Consider the following 21612-nt stretch of genomic DNA (forward strand, 5'->3'; position numbering starts at 1 on the left):
AACCCGGGGGCGAAGGCCTCTCCCACGGGTGGCAACGACAGCGGATAGCCTGCAACTCACCTAGAAGGGATGTTGGTTGTAAGAGGCTTGTTAGAGCGATGAGAGGAGATGTTCGAGTGAACTGAACTGTAGATTGGGGGTACAGAGGTCCCCTATATATACTACTGTACATCTGTGGCTACGTAGTACTATACAGTACATTCCCAGGATGCACAGTCGCACAGAGAAGCAGTGCGTACACAGCGAAGCTGTGTGTGTACCACATGAGTAGTACAGCCTCGGTTATTGCAGTAACCGGCTGTGCCGTTCCATATCTTGTGACGGCTGTGTTAGGCAAGCTGTGTAAACCAGCGCCTGTTCAACATGACTGTATGACATCTCTGTAACTGTCTTCGACTAGCACCCACACAGACTCTGATCCTATGTCCAGACCCGCACATTCAAACTTGCATTGTTTGGAATCCCTTATCCCTCAGCCAGTTCGATTCCTCTACTGCGTCTGCATACTCCACTGAAAATGCGAGATCAGAACCCATTCATCTTTCTGGCCGAAAAGACCGTAACACTACTCACAGGCAGCGTGGCCGTAACCTCCCTGCTCGGAATATCTCTTGACCGCTTCCACATCTGCGGGGGTGATGTCTTGGTACTGCCAAGCCCTCTCCCTCTTGTTCGCATTCCTTACAGCAAGCAGATTGTCACACCATTTGTATCCTCTCCCTTTGTGGATGGCCTGAATGCACATGTTCACAGGACGCTTTTCCGTGAGGAAATTGTCGTTGTAAATCAGAATGAGTCGATGGCCCAAGGAAGGTCGGACGTCGAAGCCAGCGATCTCAATGCGCGTTCTGCCCGGGGTAGCTCCTCCCAGCACAGGCGTGAGGTCTAGCTGATGTGCGGGATAGTGCTCGTCCTCGAGAAGCTTGTAGGGAATGTCGGTGATGCGGGGCTCGCTGCCTTCCATGGGGAACACTGCTGCCTTGATAGCCAATTTGGCTGTCGAGTCCCGCGGCTAGAGTACTAGTGGGACACTCTCGCTTGTGCCTCTTCCAGTCCTTCATTGGCATCGATCGGGAGTGCCTCAGTTGTTTACCCTCTGCATCTCAACCTGAACCCACGTACGGAAACGCTGTGTTCGCGGGAACAATAGCGAGCAAACTTGCATGTAGAACACTGGCTCGTGCTCGGCTTAGAGCATACTTGACATGGGGCGGACATCGTAGACAGGTGAACTGGAACAGGGTACGCGTCTTCCCATCACGACGCATACACGACATATCCGCTATGTAAGAAATTGACATATGCAGAGATGTCAGATGCGTCGTGCAATGGCTTCTCATCAACTTCCTTCTATCGGACCTTTACAGGAAAATACGGTCAAATTTGCCGCCGCCGTCCAAATTGCGAGCGACCTGATTAGGAAAGGAAACGCTCTTGTGCACCACCGTCTCCGACGCACGGCAAGCATCATGACGTGCACTTGATACATCAGCTCGTGGCCTTCGACGGACCAAGGACATCGCCCATTTCCTCCAAGAACTTGTCATAGTCATCCTTCGGCTTCACAGCAGACGTCTTCGTCCCTTCCACTTCTCCCTTGGCTTTCTTGGGTGGCGGCGGACCGAATTTGTCCTGGAGCGTGCTGAGTAGATCTGGTCTCGCTACAGGAGCGGGTCCCGCATCACCATCGTGGTCTTCCGCCAGACCGACGGTGGGCGCCGCATTGACCTTGCTTCCTGTACCAACGCGCTTTCGTTTCAGTGCGGCCGGAACGAACGCGGTGCTTTCCTTCTTGAAATCGCGGAGCTCCGGCTCGGCCGATATGACGGCCGACGCAGCTGGCGCTGGCGGAGAGCCTGCTGTGGATAAACGCACGCCACCAGAAACCGGTTTCTGGGGAAGGGACGGGTTGCGCGGAAGGGTCGTTTGCCCAGCTCCCTTCGCGGCACGGTGCGCTTGGAAGGTCTGATGTGGTATTGACGACAGTGGGTCTTGTATGGCGCCTGCATTGCCTTTACGAGGATAAAATCCCGGGGGAGGTGGAGGGAGGGGTGGTTGGAAGTGGGAAGGGGAGAAAGGCGGGAAACCAGTAGGAGGCGGAGGGACTCCAGGTATGGTTCCCGCCATGACAGGGAACCCTGGTGGCGGGGGCGGGGGCGAGGAAGCCATGGTGAGGAACCCAGGTGGCGGTGGCGGCGGCGAAACCACGTTAGGAAAACCAGGTAGTGGAGGCGGAGGCGGAGGAGGCATTGTGATGCCGGGGTTGGGGGACATAAACGGCATACTAGGAGGCGGAGGAGGTATGACAGGAACACCAGTAGATGTGGGCGGTAACCCTGGAGGTAACGGAGGTAGCAAAGGTATCGGAGCCGACGGAGCCAATGGAGGTATAGGCGCACCAGCTGGCGGAGAAGGTGACATGACCGGGACCGGACCTATTGATAGCGGCGAAGCTGTCCTTGTAGTCAACGCGCATCCTACAGCTTCAGAGAGCACTGAGTTACCTTGTTGCTCGCCAGGCTTGGGAGGTGGAGGGCCGTCCGGCATAGGAATATCTTCGTCGCTATCTTCCTCTGCTGGAGGTGGTCCCTCTGGCATGACGATCTCATCATCTTCAATACATGGTGGTGAGACATATCCTTAGAATCATCGTACTCGGTGCTTACCGGACTCTGGCTCAGCCTCGCTGTCTACCTCGTGCGGCAAAAGGGCTATACACGGTGGATGAGCAAAGGCAGCGACAGTGACGCTACTGCGACTACTTGCCCCGTTCAACGTAAGGCATGCCTGGCGGTGGGACACCATACGGGTTCATGATTGGGTCGTAATAGATACTCCTCTCCGGATGCCGAGGAAGTCCATTCTTCTTGAATACATTCCTCTTCTTTGGAGTAGTACTTTCTTCCTTCTTCTCGTCCCGAGACTCTGCGGGCCTACGCGACTTGAAGACCAGCTTGCGATGCTCAGGGTGTTCCTGGACATATTCTTCCTTCTTCTTATTGATCTTCTCCAGCTCGGCCTTGAGGTCCGCAAGACGGGTCCTTTCAGACACGGGAAGCTCAGAGGCCGATTCGAGTTTTGCTATCTCATCCTCGATGTCTGACGGTGCCGCTTTACTTGGAAGTGATATGAGGACGAAGTGGTTGACTACTGACCTCGCGTGTCCTTCTTCACAAGGGAGAAGTCTCGCGCCTTCGCACGCTCCGCCTTGTTCTACTACAATGTGGAGGGATGAGTGCACGAAATTGGTCTGCGTTCGGAACGGGGCCTTGCCTTCTTGAGTTCCTTCTTCCTCTGCGCCTTCCCTAGTAAATTGTAAGTGACGTGCAGAGCATTCAAGCCTGTATAAGCTCACTGTATGCGTCCATGGGATTTGCGGACTTTCCCTTGGCCATGATGAGAAAGCGCGAGAGTAACAGTATCCAGCTGGAAGGTGGCGGAAGAGCTTGTCGAGCATTGGCGCCCATGTGCAAGTCGACACCCTCCTAACCCATACCCCTGGTAACCCATAAACTCTAAGAACCCATAGGATTTTGGCTTTCCCAAGTCGGGATAGGGGGAATTCGACCCCATAACCCATAGGTCTCCAGTACCCCATAACCCATAGCCTTCTAGGGCTCAAAACCCATACGGTAATAGTGGTCACATTGAGATTCCGCCCATCAATAACCCACAAAGTACTCGATACATGCTTCCTAGTGTCCTCCCAGCATCCATCCATGCTTCAACCACGTTGTGGGTAGGTTAGTGCGTTCGAAATCCCATAGCGCTCCCTCGAAGGGTCAGTAGACGCCTGTTCAGCGCTCGCTAACTGGGACTTATCAGGGCGCTTAGAAGGCGCTAAAGTTCTGGTAGCCCATAACCCCTCAAAACCCATATATTTGGGCCTATCCCGAGGGCTATGGGTTAAGAGGGTGTCGACTGTAGCCGGTTCGGGAGCGAAGCACGTGCGCTGTAGGGATACAGAGTCATGGGTGACCGAGCTATCGCGCTCACACCTTCAAACGCTTCCCTCTCCTCCCAGGGAAGCCCATCTGCTCTGCACAATCGCTGCACTCACCCCTTGTCGCTTGGCCTCTTATTGTAACTTTTCATATCTAAACGACCGGGAGGACTTAGTTGTCTTGTCTCAGTCTCACCATGCTCACCCCTGCGACCATGACCCACTCCACCGCCCCCAACCAGAACAAGCGTTCTTCCAAGGCTCCTGCACAGTCTCTTAATCATCTTCTCAACTTTAGTCTCCCGCCTAGACAATCGCATCATAATCAAAGCATACCCCGCAGAGCGAGAAAGATTGGTAACCAGTATGGGGTATGGAATAAGGAACGTGAGTACCATAGCTCAGGTTTACTGTCCATAGGCAACCCGCCTGACGCCCCGCAGGCTTTGTGAATGCTCAATATCGGTTCCTGATGAATCCCACTGGGGATTACACAGTGCATTTTGCGGATCCAGACATGTGAGTCCGCCTTCGACGTTATCGTGGATATGTCAGAGTACCGACGCCCATAGCTTAGCTACTTTCAGTGGCATGATATTCTCCAAGTCATCATTCCTAGAGGGCACTCCGTATTGCATCCCGAGAGGCAGTCCGCTCATGACGATGACATTCTCACATGTCCTATCTGCCTTTCGCCTCCCACCGCACCCAGGATGACCAAATGCGGTCATGTAGGTCTTCTCGAATGTTTATTTCAGGATCTGCATTGACTCTGTGCACAGGTGTTCTGTTACCCCTGTATGCTTCACCTACTCAGCACATCTGAGCAGCTGAAGTGGGTTAGATGCCCCATCTGTTTCGACTCAGTAAACGAACGGCAACTCAAAGCCGTAAAGTGGCTAGACGAGGTCCCTGCCGCTGAAGATGTCGACGACAGCCATATCGAGGGATCATCGTCGTCGACTTCACTGGACCGTGACCAATTCGCCGCGCCACGCTCCGGAGCTACCCTTCGGATGCGCCTCATTCAACGACCACAAATCACCACCCTCGCTTTACCTCGCTCAACCACCTGGCCCTCCGATCTCATGCCGCCGCATCAGGCACCGTTCCACTTCCTACCTGATGTTCTTGCTTTTGCCAAGTTCATGTTGGCAACACCATCCGAGCTGATCCAAGACCTGTCGAAGGATCTAGACGATCTTGCTACCGAGCGGCGGTTACTGTGGGGCATGGGTGATGAACTCGGTGCTGTGTTTATAGACGCAGCTGACGCAAAGGTCCGACACCAAATCGAGAAGGCTTCGGCTTTGGAGACGCCTCATCTCCGTGAAGCTATCGAGACGGCCCGCCATGTCGCTCGGCAGTTTGAGGATCGATCCAACCTCACTCGTCATCGTAAAGCAGAAGCCCCGTCGCTCCCTCCCGAGGAGGTTCCAGAAGCGTTCCTGGCGGCGCAAGGTCCTGGCTACGTCGCACCGCAGCCTTCCAGAGAATCGGCGCCCACACCCACGGGCCGCAATCAGCGACAACGCCGGAATCTGAATCCTCCACCGCCGTCCACTTCGACGTATTACTACTATCAGGCTGCGAACGGCCTGCCCATCTTCCTCCACCCGCTCGACATCAAGATACTCTTCTCACATTTCCACAGCTACCCGGCCTTTCCGGACGAGATCACCGTCCGCGTAGAGTCCTACACGGAGAGCACCGTCAACGACGACCTCCGCAAGCGCTGTAAGTACCTCGGCCATCTCCCCGAGGGCGCCGACGTCACCTTCATCGAGGCGGACCTCTCCCTCGTTGTCGGCGCGGACGGTTTGCGACCCTTTGAGAACGCACTCAGGACCCGCCGCGCGAGGCGCAAGGAGAAGGGCAAGCGCGACGACAAGGCCCGGGCGCGGGCAGAGGAGCGCGAGAAGGAGAAGCTCGCGCAGACTTGGCACGAGTTCGGCTATGCACCCCCCGCCCCCGTGTCGGTCCCGCTCGATATCGTGCGCGAGGACCCTGACTTTGCTGCTGCTGCCGCCGCCGCCACAGACGCCCCAGGGGGCGAGCCGGAAGAGGATGCTTCCTCCTCCCCACCACAGCCGGCGGGCGCGTGGGGTGCGCGCAGTTTCGCTTCGGCTGCGACCGCAGCCCAGGGGCGAGCGCAGCAGGCGCCGCGTCCTGCGGCGGTGCGGAACAACCGCGGGGGCGCAGAGGACGAATGGGAGTTGGATATGGCCTTCCACGAGCTGGAGCAGCGCAGCGCGAAGGGAGGGGGGAAGAAGCGGAACAACAGGATGGTCATCCTCGGTGGTGGCGGCGGGCGTCGCGCGCGATGATGGTGCCAAACGCTGTGAGCTTCGACAGATCGAGATGCGAGAGGATGGCTAGTAGAGGCCGCTGGGCTGTGGGACAGGCTTTGTGGGACATCGGATTTCGAGGCGGCTCGAGTCCGTTCATGAGGTGATCGTGTTTAATACTTCTTCGTTTGCTTCCTTGTCTCGGTTTTCATAGCACATCGCATGTACATGTACGTCGATCGCAGGACCCATACACTGTAGCACCAGTATAGCTAGCACAAAGCCACACATATCTCAATCTATCTGCCATATCAGAAACAGATGCGTGAGGCAGGATGGCTTGACGTGAAGGCTCCAGACGAGCTTAGGGAGGTATATCGTTATATTGCAAAGGTACAGTAGAGAGGTAGCACGTAGCGAGCTCCTAGTCGATCTCGCGCGACGGAGAGCTGGGGATGGTTTCCTTGGATGTAGTCCGAAGGACATGACAGGACATAGTTCGATGAGCAACTCAAACGCAAGCATACTGGTAAATAGAGCTATGAGAACAGTGGCAGTGCGCGACAAGGGGAACATTGAGAGTATATCCACATGATACGTACTGGAAGAAAAGGCGCTAGACCGGCAAGACGAGGAGAATGTAACATCACTGCTCATAAGATTACGCTGAAGGCAAGTGGAAAGCAATCGCACGGTGGCCTCAGACGATCTGTAGGTAATTCGACGGTGCGACTAGGATGATGCGTCAGTAGGAAGTTTTTCAGCATAGCACATCGTACTCACTTCCGACCGACCCGTCCGCTTTTCTCGCTTGCCACCACTTCCCGTTCTTGTCGAGGATCTCGAGGATCTCGCCTTTCGAGAACGAGATCTCGTTGGGGTCGTCGGGCGACGCGGTGTCTGGGAAAGCCATATATTAAGCGTGAGACTGCATGCCATGGCAGCACGAACGACCTACAGTTATAGAGCGCCTTTGCGCGGTACTGGTGCGTTTCTGCTCCCACGTCGCTCGTGTCCGGACCTGCCGTTCCCGGGGTAGTCGGAGCAGCGCCAGGTCCTCCGCCCGCCCCGATGCCCGCAGCGCCGCTGCCCATCAGGGGCGAAGCAGGCCCGACGCTTCCCTCCCCACCTCCTATCGAGCCCGGACCCGTACCAGAGCCCAAGTTGTTTACGCTGCCCGCCCCGCCCAGACTACGCGGCGCGCCGCCCTCCACGCTCGGCGCCCGGAAGCTACCGGTGTTGCCAATGGGCCCAGTCATACTGCCCGCGATCTTGGTGTCGTACATGGGGCCGCCGATGCCGCCGGTCGCGTAGCCCGCCGTGTAGCCGTTGCCGCCACCCATGTTCATCATGGACGCGGAGCGGGTGCCGCGGCGGCGGCGCGAGGGAGGAGTGAGGCCGCCCGTGCCGAGGGAGTTGAAGACGTGGAACATGAGCGAGTCCTCCTCGGACGTGAAGTAGAGCACCCAGAGGATGTCGACCATGGCCAGGATGAGCCAGCCAGCAGACATGGCGTCGAGGGACGCGAAGCCAGAGAAGATGCCCTCCTGTACGCCGATGACGGCGAAGACGATGGCGATCGAGCCGAAAGTGGCAATTTGGAATCGGTGCATGGCGATGGAATCAGTCGCGAGGGTGTGTAGGACGCCGAGGATGAGGAAGAGCTGGACGAAGATGGCGAACCATAGTACGCCAACTGTACCGTTTCCGTCTACGAGCGAAGTGCGTTGATAGGGAGTTCGCGAGGAAGGTTACGTCGAATACTCACGTTGTGCAGTGGCCACTGCCTGGCCGATGAATGCGACAAACCATCCTATCTAGATCAGGGAATAACGTGTTAGGAGATGACCCATGATGGGTGTATGGAGGCTATGACATACCACGGCAAGGATGGTCGTGAAGAGGAAGAGGTAGTGGGTTAGTATTGGCGTAAAATCGTAGCCCTCGCTCCCGCGCGGCGGCATTTTCATGCAAGAGATGAAAGCGAAGGAATTACAGAGAAGGAGAGACGAGGAAGAGGGGAGGGAGGGGCTCGTCCAGAGCAGGGAGGTGGAGAAGGGTATGCGCAGCTGAGAGCGAGTTCAACGACCGTCGCCGAGGCCTGTCCAAACATGACGATCGTCCACCTGCGCGCTTTCCCACGCGTCCCTCTCGTCCTGTCCTTGTTGGTGCCGCCTCTCGTCTGTCTCCGCCATCGCCGCACCCATGCATATTGTCCGCACAGCCCGAGCTGTTCTGTCCACCGCTTGTTTCCCTGGCAGCGCTGCACTACTGCTCATGTCCGTTGTTCTGTGAACCCCGTCCTTCCCTACGCTTACGTCCAGGTGACGACGAGCTTATTCTCGTTCCCGTATCCTGCTGTGTGCACACTCTCCCACTCCGTGTGGCTGCATTGGCGGGGCACGACAATTTCCACGGGCGGCTTTCCTGTGCGCACCGCACGAGTCGCTGCCAACTGTCCCAACATTCATCGCTTCTTGCTGCCTCATTGCACTCCGCAGTAAGTCCACAGTGTGTGTCTGTTACCCATGACCTTCCCGGCACTCCGGTTCCTCTGTTTCTCTATATTCGGACCCTAAAGTCTGGTATATTTTCCTTTTCATTGAGTTCGCGCTTCTAGCATATTTTGTGTACACCCCCAATGCATAGCATGCATTGGCTCGTACACATCCGCCTCTTTTCTTGCCTGCGATTACGGCCGCGACCAGTCTAGACGGGTGGGCACGAGACCAAGTATATGCCAGTAGGCAGCGATGGAAGCGCCACCGTGAACACATACCTCGTATCATTTATGAATTTGATGATTTCTTTGCTATTGATAATGGCGACGTGATGGAAGGCCTCTGGAAGGGACCGAGGCTGACGTTGACGATTAACGTGGCTGGGGAGCATGAAAAGTCCTTCTCGACCTATCCCAAGGTATGATTTGTAGTCAGCAACAAGAGGGAGAGCCTCAGTAATATGTCTGCAGGACTTTCAGGGTTAGAGGCAATGTAGCTGTCGGAGCCGGCGGTACCAAGAGTCGAGCTCGAATGGAAATGTCCACTGACCGTCTCCGAGTTCGGTAAGATTGCCCCAGAACACAATGCTATCGCACGTGCCCTGCGCCAAAGGGTGACAACGGAGGTCTGTATAGTAGGCTCGGTCCCCTCCCCGCAAACAGAAAATCGAAAACCGTATCTTTGTAGCAAGGGCACCCCGCAACAAAGTTACGGTCGGCGTTTTGTCAATTGGGCTCCCCTCATCGAGCCTATGCAGATGTCGCACTTTTCCCCGCCAAAGCGTGACAGGAGTGATGCCCCACATTGTGCTCTGGTCCCAGAACAAATTTAAACGAATCATGTTACCGTGTACTATGTCAGCAAGGTGGGTCAAGTGCGACAGGTGTTACCTGAGCCCTCAGGCAGACCCTTGCAAGAGCTCTGAGAGACCCTTGTTTAGGAACAGGCGCGATGTTCCGTGAGGGCTGCTCAAACCTTTGCTGGAGGGGAACAAGGCCTTGTGAAGCTGGAAGAATCGAACAGCCCTGTTAGCCACACTGCGTATGACAAAACGGGCCGCCACCAACTCTGTAATACAGGAGTTGCCTGAAACCGCAGGGGCCGGATGTTGGGACGGGCGTCACGTCATCACCATGACCCCGCGGGATCGCTACTTCCGGCTCGGAGCGTCCGTCGCCTCTACGACCGAGACCTCCCAACTCTCACGGGTCTGTGATGTCGAGACTCATTAGGCTTCGTCCCTTGAGTTGGCAGCTACCTACTTACCCTCGTCATATCTTAGAATGTACATGATTGTGCCGTGGACATTCCACTACTTATCCGCTGATCCAGGTGAGTTCATTCACGTCCGATCGGATACGAGGCTCTCTACGCATTCAGCATAGCTGCGATCCTGCCACCAACATTACTGCTGACACGGAGGCTGATGCGTCAGCGCGCACGCTTACGATACCTTGATCACCTCGGCACGGCCGCGCGGGTGCGTATGTCACCCTCGCTTGCATGGCGTCCAGCTATGGTCGCCGCATACATATGATACTTGCGAGCCGCGAACGCGCAACCACCAGGCGACTCGATCCGAATCCGTACGTTCCGGATACCCCTCTCACAGCCTTGTAATATAAGCCGGGCGGCCTGCGTTGCCTCGTAGCCTGAGCGAAGCTTCTTGCCTTCATACTCCTCTGCCAATATCACGAGCGTTACTGGCATCGGCTACCGCTTCTAGCCGTCAACTTCTTCACTTCAGAAGTTTCTACTCTCGGGCGACATTCGAGTCTCGCGATTTTGCGCATGGATATGCGCCTACCATGAATTGCCCTGCGAACACCACGGTTGCGACACGGCACATATTCGTACTTGCAGCACACTGCTCACAAGACTGGAAGATCGCGAAGTGCCCCCTTGCGTTAATGTTCGACCTCATTGAGGCGGGGGCTAGGCTGGTTTTGATTGGCATTGCCAGTGCGGTGCTTGCGATTGCTGGGTTTATTCTCGTACGCCCCCGTTCAGATCGCATCCAGAATATTGCAGCGTATTGACGAGATATTAGAGTGTCCTTGCTCATGTGAAGGAGGGCACAAGTGGCCGGAGTCCGCGAAAAATTAGCCCGGATGACGCATCCGCCACAGCGGAATCAACTCCCCCCTCCCGTGAGCGCGACTCTGGTGTACCTTCTCCTCGCACATCGCGCGCCCACCGCACCCCGTCGAAGCCATTCAGTAGTGGTATGCAGTATCGGGACCTATCTCGTGGCCGCCACGCGAGCAGACGTGAACCATCTCCCACCACGCCCCAAAGCCCCTCTTCGGCCAGAGAGGCGCCGGGCTCCAAGAAGGAGTCGGAGCAGCGGGTCACATCTCGGAAGCCACGATTGCGGAGGCCAATCTGCCAAACTGTGAGTATGGAGCCGCGAGCCGCGCCATAGTGTTGGTGTACTGACAACGTTCGTCGTCCTATAAGTCGCCTGATGCTGCCCCTGTGGCAAGCCCTCTACGGACGTCTCCCGACACTACCAGAAACGTAGAGATCACCACAACGTTGCCACCTCTCAAGCAGACGCGCGCATTCAGCGACATATCTTCCAACCAGTCATCCGAGCTTTCGGCTGAGTCATCTGTCCCCGAGGAGCACTCGCCTCTTCCTGGTCGCCAAGTATTGCAGAAGCTCAAGGAACGCCACAGCTATTGTAAGTCTCAAATGTGTCGGCAGTGGTTTATATGCGGCGAACTCACTTTCGCGTAGTACGTGAGCGTTGTCTTGTCAGGGCCCAGTCCATGCCAGTGCCCAGAACCAGCACCACCTCGCGGCCTGCGCGACGCACCGACCCTTACCAGGCTCCCTACTTCTTTCCGACCCCCATGTCTCCCGAGGCTGGGACGTACCTCCAGGAAGTCGTCAAGGAACGCCATGGAGAGTATCCACAGCTTATCGAGAATGTCGTAGAGTCCTCCACTATTGATCCGAACGCTGCCCTCGCATCATCTTCCTCTTCTCCCACTCGTGAAGAGTCGGAGAAGCCGCCGAAACCTACCCCTCCTCCTTCGCCGCCTGCGCGGTCCACCGCCAGGCAGCCCGCCGCGGAGGCGGAGCACCGCCAGAGACGACAGAGGTGGTCCTGGCATATGCCACATCTCCCGTCGCATCACCAATCCAACGAGCGAGGGAGGTCCGTGGAAGGGGCTCGACAAGATAGGGAGATACTCTCCAAGTTAAAGTTCGGCCACCACAGAAGGTATACATCCTTGCTTTTCTTGCTCGGTAACCTAGTCTGACATCCCCTTGGGCAGACGTCACGGAACCGGCAGCGACGACGTCCGGACTGCGACTTCTCTCAAAGCGTCGTAGTTCTGTGAAAACCCTGATCATCCTTCATCAGAATCTTCGGTCAACCAGTGGTAGAAATTTCACGTCGGCTCATCGCATCGGCTCATCATCGGCAGAATCAATACGCATATTTATCCTTTGTTATTAGCGCAGTTTGCCTTGCGCCTTGCTCTCGTTCAACCTCGTAATAGAGTACCCTCCACTCCTTTGTAGCTGAACTTGTCAACAACATCTCAGAGTAGCATGCACCACTTGTCCATAATGTACTGTACCAAAATTATACGTATCGTAACACGAAGTAACACGACGAAATCTACCCACATACTTCTTACCTGTGTGTTGCAACAAGCTGAAAAGTGGGAACCTCGTACTTAACTGCGGCAGAATCTAAGGGAGAAGATTAGATGGCGGACAAACTATATGCGCATAGATAAGATAAGATGCGAAGGGAACGACGATCGAGCGGTGCGCCTTGTCGTCTTGTCCTGTGTACGCGCTCCTCCACATCGAAGCGAGCCCTAAGCGACCCCGGCCGGCCGCTGCACCATGGATCCAGGACAGTCCTCGACGCACACCCTCGACTCCTCTCACCCTGCTCGACACCGTCCTCAACAGCCTCTCGCCGACGACACCGCTCCCCCGCTCTCTCGTCGTTCATCTCCGAAGGTCACCGCCCCGGCCCCACGCACGAAGCACCAGCCGCAATTCCTCGATAGCCACGGCGGACGAGGGAGCCTTCCATCCTCGCCATCGCGGACCCGTACGCCCAAGAAGACCCCCAAGCCCACCACTCCCGCGACCGCCGCTATGAATGGCCCCGACAGCAACGCGGCCGCCCTCGCTGGGCCGTCTACGGAGGCGCGGCCTTTGAACGTGTCGGACGCGCTGGGGTACTTGGATGCCGTGAAGCTCCAGTTCCAGGACCAGCCGGATGTCTACAACCACTTCCTGGACATCATGAAGGACTTCAAGAGCCAAGTGTGAGTGATCGAGCGCGTCTAATGTTCTCCTAGGGTCTCGGAGTGGCACGGTCTGTGTATGCGGGTCATGTATCTTTCGCTCCTCCTTCTCTTCCCACCCCGCGCGAACAGCTGTCCTCATGACTTCGTATCTGGCTTTCTAGGATCGACACCCCGGGCGTCATTGAACGCGTCTCAATGCTCTTCCATGGCCACCCGATCCTCATCCAGGGATTCAATACCTTCCTGCCCCCTGGCTACCGTATAGAACTCAACACCGATCACTCTGACACTATCACGGTAACAACCCCGATGGGACAAATGACACAAAGGACGACCATGTACGGTATACCCACCCTCAGCCGCGAGACCATCATTCAGCCAGGTCTGGTCCCGCCCTACTCTCAGCCACCTTTTGGCCTCCCCCCGCCTCCCGTGCTCCCGGTTGGCATTGGAAATGGCTCCCGTCCCGTTACTCCCATACCCATCCACGCGCCCCTCCACGCGCCACCCCACATCGCCCAAGAGATGCAGAGCATCCGCCCCCCTCACTCGCAGTCTCCCGCGCTGCAGGGGGGACGCGACGATGCCGCGCTCCTGGGAAGCCTCAACACGCACCAGGCGGACCGACAGCAGAACGGCGAGTTCCACCACGCGATCAACTACCTCAGTAAGATCAAAAACCGATACCACGACGACCAGCAGACGTACAAGCAGTTCCTCGAGATCTTGCAGACGTACCAGAAGGAGCAGCGGCACGTGCAGGACGTAAGTGGATTTCCCACACCCTTCGTACGATCAAGGTATCAGAGAAATGACCGACATCGTTTGTGATAGCAATCACAAGTCTATGCGCAGGTTCAGATGTTGTTCAAGGACGCGCCTGACCTCATGGACGAATTCAAGGACTTCCTGCCTGAAGTTGTGCCTCCCACACACCCGGCGGGCCTTGTAGGCATCCTCCCTCAGCCAACAGGGGGACCAGGCGTGTCCGGCTCGTTCCCCCCGCCCGAGCCACCCGTGGCGGAGAAGGGCGCGAAGCCACCGCCGAAAAGGAGGAAACGGCCCGAGAAGGACACCGCCGCAGCGGCGAAGGCCCCCGGTGGTCGAGTAGGTGGTCTGGTCCCTGCCTTCAGCGGATGTTGACGAGTGCGTCTCAGGCCGCGAAACGTCCTAGGACGACGAATGCGAGGGCGGAACCAGCCTCGCCGAAGTTTTCGCCGTACCAGGTTCCGCCATCTCCTCAGCTCGTCAACATGCATATCCAGCAAGCGTCGACGCCAATGCATCAGCCGATGCACCCTCACTCCATCCATCCACCGAGCCCGGGTCCAATGGGCGCGACCCCCAGCAACACTCAAGATGAGCTACTCTTCTTCGATCGTGCCAAGAAGGCACTCGAGGGCGGTGGGACGTACGACGAGTTCCTCAAGTTGCTGAATCTCTTCTCTCGGGACATCATCGACACCAAGACCCTAGTCGACCGTGCGGAAGTGTTCCTTGGTGACGGGGACCTGTTGATGCAGTTCAAGGACCTACTCAGCTGGGAGGACAGGAAGGTCGAGGAGAACGTTCCGCCAGGCAGCATGCGGACCGCTCCCCCAGAATACTATGCGCTTCTCCCACCGGAAGATGGCCAGGGTCCTAGTTACCGCCGACTGCTGGACACTGTAAGTATAGAGTGGATGCCACATGTCTAGCTATTTTGGATGTTAATTGTGGGGTTCACAGGAGATCCGCATGGCATGCTCAGGGCGCGACCGGCTCTGTTGGTCTGTCCTCAACGACGTGTGGGTCTCGCATCCCACATGGGCGTCCGAGGAGGCTGGGTTCATGACGCACAAGAAGAATCAGTTCGAGGACACCCTGCACAAGAGCGAGGAAGAGCGCCACGAGTTCCAGGTGCAGATCGAGGGGCTCACGCGCACTATCGCGACCCTCGACCCCATCGAGGCCCGTATAGAGACCATGTCCGCCGAGGAACGGGCTGCGTTCCGGCTCAAGCCTGACCTGGGCGGGACCGCGCGTGCGATCTACGAGCGGACGATCAAGAAAATCTACGGCAACGACGCGGGCAACGAGGTCCTTCGCTCGCTCCAGGAGACCCCAGCGGTGGCGGTCCCTGTTGTCCTTGCCCGCCTCCGACGCAAGGACGACGAGTGGCGGCGGGCGCAGCGAGAATGGAATCGGACCTGGCGCGAGGTGGACGCAAAGAACTTTTACAAGGCGCTCGACCATCAAGGGATCACGTTCAAGCAGAACGACAAGAAGTACATCACCGCAAAGTCGTTCGTTCTCGAAATTGAGAACGCGAAAGCCGCGCAGCTCCGAAAGCGCGATGGAGCCGGGAATAGCAAGGTCGGCGGCGGTGCGGGCAGTTCTCGCGGGTCGAGCGGCTCGCCGCCGTCTACTGTGGCCGGGTCGTCGACGCGTCCGCTGGGATATCAGCTGCAGTACCAGTTTGAGGACGTCGGTGTCCTGCACGATGCGGTGAAGTTGGTCTTCTCGTACCTCGACCACTCGCCGCAGCAGTTTGGCCCGCAGGAGCGGCGGGCCATCGAGAAGTTCCTGCGATCGTTCATCCCTGTTCTATTCATGTTCCCTCCGCACGAGTTCAACAGCGCGTGCGGGCCGCTGGCGCCTGGCCACGACGAGGATCCCTCCGAAGCACAATCAACCTCCATCGATGACGAGCCGGCAAAGACGGCCTCGGGCGGCGCGAAGCAGCAGCCGGGGCAGGAGGGCGTCTCGGCGCAGGACCTTCGGACGCGTCTTCTAAAGACGGCTCGGGAGAACGCGCAGGACGGCGGTCAGGATGGCGCGTCATCGATGGTCACCGGGTCCACGTCCCCCATGGCTACTGATAGCCCGAATGAAGGCACGGCCTCGAACGTAAACCACCACACGGTCGGGGGCGAGGAGGCAGCGCACCATCCCGATGCCCGCACTAATGCCGAAGATATTTGGGTCAGAGAATTGAACGCGAGCGGGACCCAGGGGGCTGGCGAGACGCCGCTAACGCGGCGACCGTTCTTTGCTGGCACGACGTTCTATACTCTGCTGCGGCTATTACAGGTGTGTCTCGTAACGCCCCGCTTATAGATTGGTTGTTGTGTCGTGTCGGGCTGACGCTGCGGACGGGTTCCCCGCCTCACCCATCCAGTTACTGTACTCACGCCTCCTTTCCTGCAAGAAGATAGGCGCGAAGATGGCTGCGGAGAAACACGCTTCGCTGCTTTCGAATCCTGTAGCGGTCCACCTCGGATTGGACGATCCCAGTGGACCGTCGGTCGTGCTCAAACAGGCGATGGAGGCGTTCGGAAGCATTCAGGAAGGAGACGAGGTGCCAAACGTGCTATATTCGTACTTGCTTGACGCGTGCGAAAAGGTGTTCGAGAGCGAGCTAGACCAGGGCACGTTCGAAGAGCATATGCGGTGGTTTTTCCGCACGAAGGTGAGCATGTTCGAGTTATTTTCAGGCCGAGCCAATGACACGATACGGCGGGTTGCTGACAAGGCGTACCGGTTGATAGGCTTACAACGTCTTCACGCTGGATCGGGTCATTGGGGCGATCATTAAACAGGTAGGCACGGCGTTCTACATCTTAGAGCGTGAGATGGGCGTTTGACCGGGATGAATCGTACGCGTTTTATTCCTGCAAGGTTCAAACCGTGCTGGGCGACAACAAGTGTCAGGAGCTTTGGTACCTTCTGCAGCATGCGCGAAGCGCGGACAAGGCCACGACGCATGATGTGATCAGATACCGGAGAGAAGCGGAACGCAGTGTTGGATCTGACGAGAAGCTGTATCGTTTCGACTGGGTGGGTTCTCGTACCGGCATGCAAGGTGCACAACATGACTGACGTGCGGGCGGTTAGGACGTGGCATCGAAATCGTTGAGAATTCAGCTGATGGGTCCAGAAGACCCGAGCGTGGACGAAGATGACTGTGCGCTTGGACGCTGGCGGGCGTACGTGGCATCGTATGTAATGGTGCACCCGACGGAATGGGTGTCAGCTGGGAGCAGTTATGGGCCCGTCTATCTAAAGAGGTATGTTGCGGGTCAAATTTAGACGTGGGCGTGTTTGGGGTGTGGCCATGGAGGACGAGGGACGCTGACTACAGCTATTTATAGGAATGTCCAGCAAGATGTTGGGGAGGAAGGGAAGAACAGCGTCGTGCAGGAGCAGCGAGAGATGGGGGTGCAGATCCAGTCATCGTCATACAAGATCATGTTCGAGCGAGGGCGGGAGGACGTGCTATGGCGGCGGAGGGGGGACGAGGAGATGCGCGTCTTGGGGGAGCGGGCAGTCGCGCGAGAGGACGAGCGCCGGCGACGGGCAGGACGAGTGCTAGAGCGGTGATTGGGCCACTATTTATAGAGAGGGGGATATTAATATTGTAATGTCATGGAAGTAAAGCTAATGATAGAAGGTATTTAACGGATAATGACCGCGGATGGGAGGGCGTTCCCGCCTGCTGCACTGTGCCCTCGCCCCGGCTCGGTCTCTGCTTGCTCCTCCCCCCTCCGCCAAGCTCCTCCGCTCCCCTCCGTCTTGGCACCCGTCCTCGACGCCTCTTGCCGGCCTAATCCTCATCAATCTCTCCCTGGCGAGGCCATGCCATGCAACATAACAAGCACCCCTTAGATCCGTCTCTCATCCCGCTCGCCAACCCCTCTGCGTCCCGCCCCGTCCCGCGTCTGCCCAAGCGGTCCCTCCGCCTCTCGTCGAAACACTCATCCGCCCCATATTCATTCCCTGACCCGTCTCCTGGCTTACTTGCTATCCTCGTCACCGTCGCCGGCTCTTCTTCTGTTGACGGTAGGCCGCACGACTCCGACGTACCTCCAGACTTTCTCTGCCCTCGCCTCCACACCTACTCCTCCGCTCAGCCCTCTGCGTCTCAAGACACCGCGCCCTTGTATCGGCAACCTTGCGACGTACCCGAAGCCACCACATCCTCCAGGAGCTCGTTCACCCCCGCTCCTGTCGACCTCTACGCGCGTCCACGCAGGAAACGCGTACGCAGGACCGCCAACATCGCTGACAAGTACGTGCAGTCTCCAGACGGGAGGTGGAGGAAGGCAGACTCTTGGCAGCTATACGGCTCTTCGTCCTGTGCAGTACGTCTCTAGCCCTGCCTCACCTCGTTCACTCGCGTGACACTATTTTCTAGGCTTCGCAGTGCATGGACGCTACACCAACAGAGGTTCCCGTCGAGGACGATCAGGTCTCGGCCTCTGCGGCAGCGACAGCTTCCGCGTCGACTTCTTCGAGTTCGTCGACCGACCCCACTCTCCCACATGGGTGGGGAGGAAACAAAACCGAGGACGACATGACGGGCATCATCCTCGGTCTCTCGCTTTCGCTCGCCTTCGCCTTAATCGCCTTCATGATTGGCGTTGTCCTGTGGAGGAGAAAGCGGCGGAAGCGGGAGAAAGACACCGAGAAGACCGCGCCTAGTATCGACACACGGGACACCGAAGTCAGCGAGCAGGCACAGCGCGTTCGCTCCAAGCAGCGGTTATGGCAGCGGGTTGCCGTCAAGTGGAAGGCCAACGTGAAGCACTCCGCGCGCCTGCGTAGGAAACGCGCGACGACCGCTGCAACGAGGCCTTCGGATACCGACCTTCTCAGCGACAGGCCGACTATCCAGGCTTCCACGTCAGCTGTGTCTCTCACGCGGACTCGGACGGTGAGCGACGGTGACTCTGCTTACACCGCCCGGCCGCTATCTATCCACGGAGATGACCCAAGACTGCAGCGATCGCGCTCGCCTAGTGTTGCATCGTCTGACATCGGTACTGGCACTACTGACGCTGAGTTGTTTTCTCTCCCGACATCCCAGCCTCCTGCATACATCCCCAGCTCTCCCTTCCACCGGGCGCGCTCCACGCCGCATTTGACTCCCAGTGACGCCCCTTCGGGCTCACTTGATCCCGCTAAGGCTTGTTCATCGTCCGACGTTTCCTGCGACCCGTCGGTCCCCTACCCATACGGGCCGCCAGTCCATTCAGCACATGTCGCCACAGATGACAAGGCCGTTCTGGCCCAGATGGCGCGTATGGCTAGCGCGCCTCCCGCAGATGGACCATCAATGTCGGACGCAACGGGAGGATTATCGGAAGTGCAGCCCTCGGTACCTGTCCTTGAGGAGGATCCGTTCGAGACTCTGCCGTCGGAGATGCAGCCAGACGTTGACACGGATGACGAGCACGCGATTCGCCAAGGCTCGAACCTTCCCATAACACATGACGCGCTATCAATGGCCATTCTAACGGCGCCCTCTTCCTACCCTGGCTCGTACCTTCCCGTAGACGACGACGGCGACTCCGACGTTCCATCCTATGCGGAAGACGCTATTCGACATCCCACCTTGGTGCTGCCGCCACCCCCACGCAAGGTACCGCTCACCGGTCCGATGTTCTACGAGTATCCGCACGAGTTCGAAGAAGACGTCGCGTCTGTCGAACCCCCAGATGGGCCCTCGTCGCCTCCGTTCGAGGAGCCATCTGCATTGCCTTTCGCGCTCGCAGTAGCGCCCGACAGCGCGCACATGATCGTTCCAAGCTCTCCCCCGCTCGAGATCGAAGACGAACGACTGTTTGCGGCGCATCTTTTGCCCTCTGCGCCTCCTCTCGACGACGACGCCGAGCACGTTCCCGTCCACGACGCAGGCTCACCGTCGGCACCTTGTGGACCATTGCCTTGCGCGTCCTCGTCTGCCCCTGGAGATCACCGAAACGTCAACCGCGACGACATTCCAGGCGCCGCCCCTCCAGAACGGGCTGCTATAAGTGGAGATGACGTGTTGCCTCCGCAGTATCTGCCATGACCGGGCGCGCTGAAGGCCGTGAATTCCCGGAATTTACGTTACGTTGGTCCATTGGCCCACGCTGCGGCGGAGGCCCTTCGCAGCTATCGATCCCGGACCGCCGCTGCATCGTCCTGACTGCGGACCTTGTTCTAGACCGTTGCCGCTCGCTCGCTCGACTGTAGGGAGACGAGCAAGGAAGCGACTGGTGATCGGTTTTCTGGCCACGCGGTAGGGAGACCTATTCATAAGTACTCGCTTGGCGCGCATCCACGTGGTGCTGCTCGCTCATGGCCATCTCGCGGCTTGTACTGAAAGTTCCAAAGACCCTGGTCCGGGAAGAATCCGCTAGCTAGCCGGATGTTATTAGTTTCAAAGGAGATGTATTGCTGTATCGTTATCCCGTTTCTTGCGCTCTGCGTTGCTTTCCGCCGTCCGTTTTCGGGTAGTTCTTCTTGTCTTACATCATTGTCATCGTCGCAGCAATCTCGGACTCAACCGCATCTCATTGACATACTATACGCAACTACCGAAACGATGACTGCGGCATTATTATTTGGCAGGGGTGGGACACAGAATGTATCGAAGCCCGCAGGTTCTGGCCTGGCCGACCCTCGCATTAGATCCCTTATCTGATGTCGGGCCCCGAGGCTCCTGTTCGCACGGGACGGCGATGGCAATGCACCTGTCGAGAACCGAGAACGTTGAACGTTGAACTGCCGTTCTGGGGCGTGCCAGACCGTGCGGTACTGACCCATTATGACGGAGAGTTATCGGCGTACATGCGACGTGCGGGGCCCGACGGACACGACGGCTTTTAGACACCGCACCGGAGGAAACGTGTGTTAGGCTTTGTCGTTAAGTCCGGTCGGGGCGCACCGCTGTTGTGGACGTCTGCTTGTATGTACTTAGCATCACCCATCGTACGCATACAGTATGCTTAACGCCTGGCAGCTGCTCAGCCGTCCACGCGCTGGTCGCGTCAATGTGACCTTGCAGGGATGTTATGAAAGATGATAGATGCGCTCAGTGCTTGCTACGCTCAAGTAAGTGCTAGAGAACGCGCACCGGAGGGAGGCTCGGGTGGGAACGTACTGCAGGACACCCCGTTTCGGTGGTATCCGTCGTGTCAATCGTAGTCCTGTTGCGTTATAACGTCTCTGAGGCGCCTTCAGAACGTATTGGCAGTATGGCCCTATTGCAACCTGCTCGTACGCGGCCATCTCCTGCAGCCAAAGCCTCTCGCCGCGGTGGTCGCTACCAACCTAACGACCCAGGCAGCGCCCCCAGCGCCCGGCCACTCGCGCCCAATCACCCATTGCATGAAAGATCGTCGTGGTGGGAGACTCGTAGCTGACTCGCGCCCGCACACCGCCTCAGCGAGTCACGCGTCGCGCGAACCCCTGATGTATCTCATCGACTGTTGCACAAAAAGGTTCACGATTACGTCCATATGCACCAGAGTGAGCGAGGTCCCAATCCAACTGGTATTGCCGACTCCGCTGTCAACGGTGTTTACCTGACCCGTGACCGGGTTGCTTGAGCGCTTGAGCCTATTCACGCCATTTGACGCTCGAGGTTAACCTGAACGACTTGCAACCTCGAGCGCCCGTCGCCTCGCTCTCCCAAGTCATAAGCACGTACTGTATGCGCTGACTCCTGATAGTGTGCGCTGCGAAATCAGATGCACCACCTCCGGCCTGTACCAGTATTCCTCAGCTTCCATGGGCGCACCGGACAGCGCGTGAACCGCAAGGAGGTCCTCAGCCAAAGTCAGATG

The 21612-nt window shown here is 57.6% G+C and overlaps 7 protein-coding genes across 7 annotated transcripts; 4 read left to right on the forward strand and 3 right to left on the reverse strand.

Annotated features, from left to right (window-relative positions):
- Positions 1–440: 440 nt before the first annotated feature.
- On the reverse strand, positions 441–964 carry DICSQDRAFT_164914 (uncharacterized protein; the record flags this gene model as incomplete). The annotated part of the gene is made up of 2 exons (XM_007360451.1): positions 441–511; positions 574–964. The coding sequence occupies 2 exons, from the start codon at positions 962–964 to the stop codon at positions 441–443; spliced, it is 462 nt and encodes a 153-aa protein (XP_007360513.1).
- A 524-nt stretch (positions 965–1488) lies between these two features.
- On the reverse strand, positions 1489–3395 carry DICSQDRAFT_164915 (uncharacterized protein; the record flags this gene model as incomplete). Its single annotated transcript, XM_007360452.1, has 7 exons — positions 1489–2336; positions 2400–2453; positions 2505–2612; positions 2667–2686; positions 2763–3116; positions 3242–3305; positions 3356–3395. 7 exons carry the CDS (start codon positions 3393–3395, stop codon positions 1489–1491), a joined length of 1488 nt encoding a protein of 495 aa, XP_007360514.1.
- Positions 3396–4140: 745 nt separating this feature from the next.
- Positions 4141–6270, forward strand: DICSQDRAFT_142653 (uncharacterized protein; the record flags this gene model as incomplete). The annotated part of the gene is made up of 4 exons (XM_007360453.1): positions 4141–4330; positions 4387–4462; positions 4521–4674; positions 4726–6270. The coding sequence occupies 4 exons, from the start codon at positions 4141–4143 to the stop codon at positions 6268–6270; spliced, it is 1965 nt and encodes a 654-aa protein (XP_007360515.1).
- A 661-nt stretch (positions 6271–6931) lies between these two features.
- On the reverse strand, positions 6932–8195 carry DICSQDRAFT_48045 (uncharacterized protein; the record flags this gene model as incomplete). Its single annotated transcript, XM_007359877.1, has 5 exons — positions 6932–6963; positions 7015–7131; positions 7190–7942; positions 8000–8048; positions 8112–8195. 5 exons carry the CDS (start codon positions 8193–8195, stop codon positions 6932–6934), a joined length of 1035 nt encoding a protein of 344 aa, XP_007359939.1.
- Positions 8196–10332: 2137 nt separating this feature from the next.
- On the forward strand, positions 10333–12374 carry DICSQDRAFT_131356 (uncharacterized protein). The gene is made up of 5 exons (XM_007360454.1): positions 10333–10726; positions 10783–11127; positions 11193–11418; positions 11475–11964; positions 12020–12374. Exons 1-5 carry the CDS (start codon positions 10541–10543, stop codon positions 12075–12077), a joined length of 1305 nt encoding a protein of 434 aa, XP_007360516.1. The 5' UTR covers positions 10333–10540; the 3' UTR covers positions 12078–12374.
- Positions 12375–12863: 489 nt separating this feature from the next.
- Positions 12864–17380, forward strand: DICSQDRAFT_47468 (uncharacterized protein; the record flags this gene model as incomplete). Its single annotated transcript, XM_007359838.1, has 10 exons — positions 12864–13036; positions 13180–13783; positions 13853–14125; positions 14176–14685; positions 14747–16090; positions 16179–16469; positions 16549–16599; positions 16679–16837; positions 16895–17078; positions 17166–17380. The coding sequence occupies 10 exons, from the start codon at positions 12864–12866 to the stop codon at positions 17378–17380; spliced, it is 3804 nt and encodes a 1267-aa protein (XP_007359900.1).
- Positions 17381–17734: 354 nt separating this feature from the next.
- Positions 17735–20420, forward strand: DICSQDRAFT_131361 (uncharacterized protein). Its single transcript, XM_007360455.1, has one exon. The coding sequence runs from the start codon at positions 18207–18209 to the stop codon at positions 19851–19853; it is 1647 nt and encodes a 548-aa protein (XP_007360517.1). The 5' UTR covers positions 17735–18206; the 3' UTR covers positions 19854–20420.
- The last annotated feature ends 1192 nt before the right edge of the window (positions 20421–21612 follow it).

This window comes from Dichomitus squalens (assembly GCF_000275845.1).
Source record: "Dichomitus squalens LYAD-421 SS1 unplaced genomic scaffold DICSQscaffold_1, whole genome shotgun sequence".
NCBI classification, from domain to species: domain Eukaryota; kingdom Fungi; phylum Basidiomycota; class Agaricomycetes; order Polyporales; family Polyporaceae; genus Dichomitus; species Dichomitus squalens.

What these genes read in the sequence shown, in the direction of transcription:
- DICSQDRAFT_131356 (XM_007360454.1), top strand. Translation starts at nt 10,541, where the DNA reads ATGAATTGCCCTGCGAACACCACGGTTGCGACACGGCACATATTCGTA. An exon ending in CGATTGCTGGGTTTATTCTC is followed by an intron (nt 10,727 to 10,782) that starts GTACGCCCCCGT and finishes ACGAGATATTAG; the next exon opens with AGTGTCCTTGCTCATGTGAA. An exon ending in CAAGGAACGCCACAGCTATT is followed by an intron (nt 11,419 to 11,474) that starts GTAAGTCTCAAA and finishes ACTTTCGCGTAG; the next exon opens with TACGTGAGCGTTGTCTTGTC.
- DICSQDRAFT_131361 (XM_007360455.1), top strand. Translation starts at nt 18,207, where the DNA reads ATGGACGCTACACCAACAGAGGTTCCCGTCGAGGACGATCAGGTCTCG.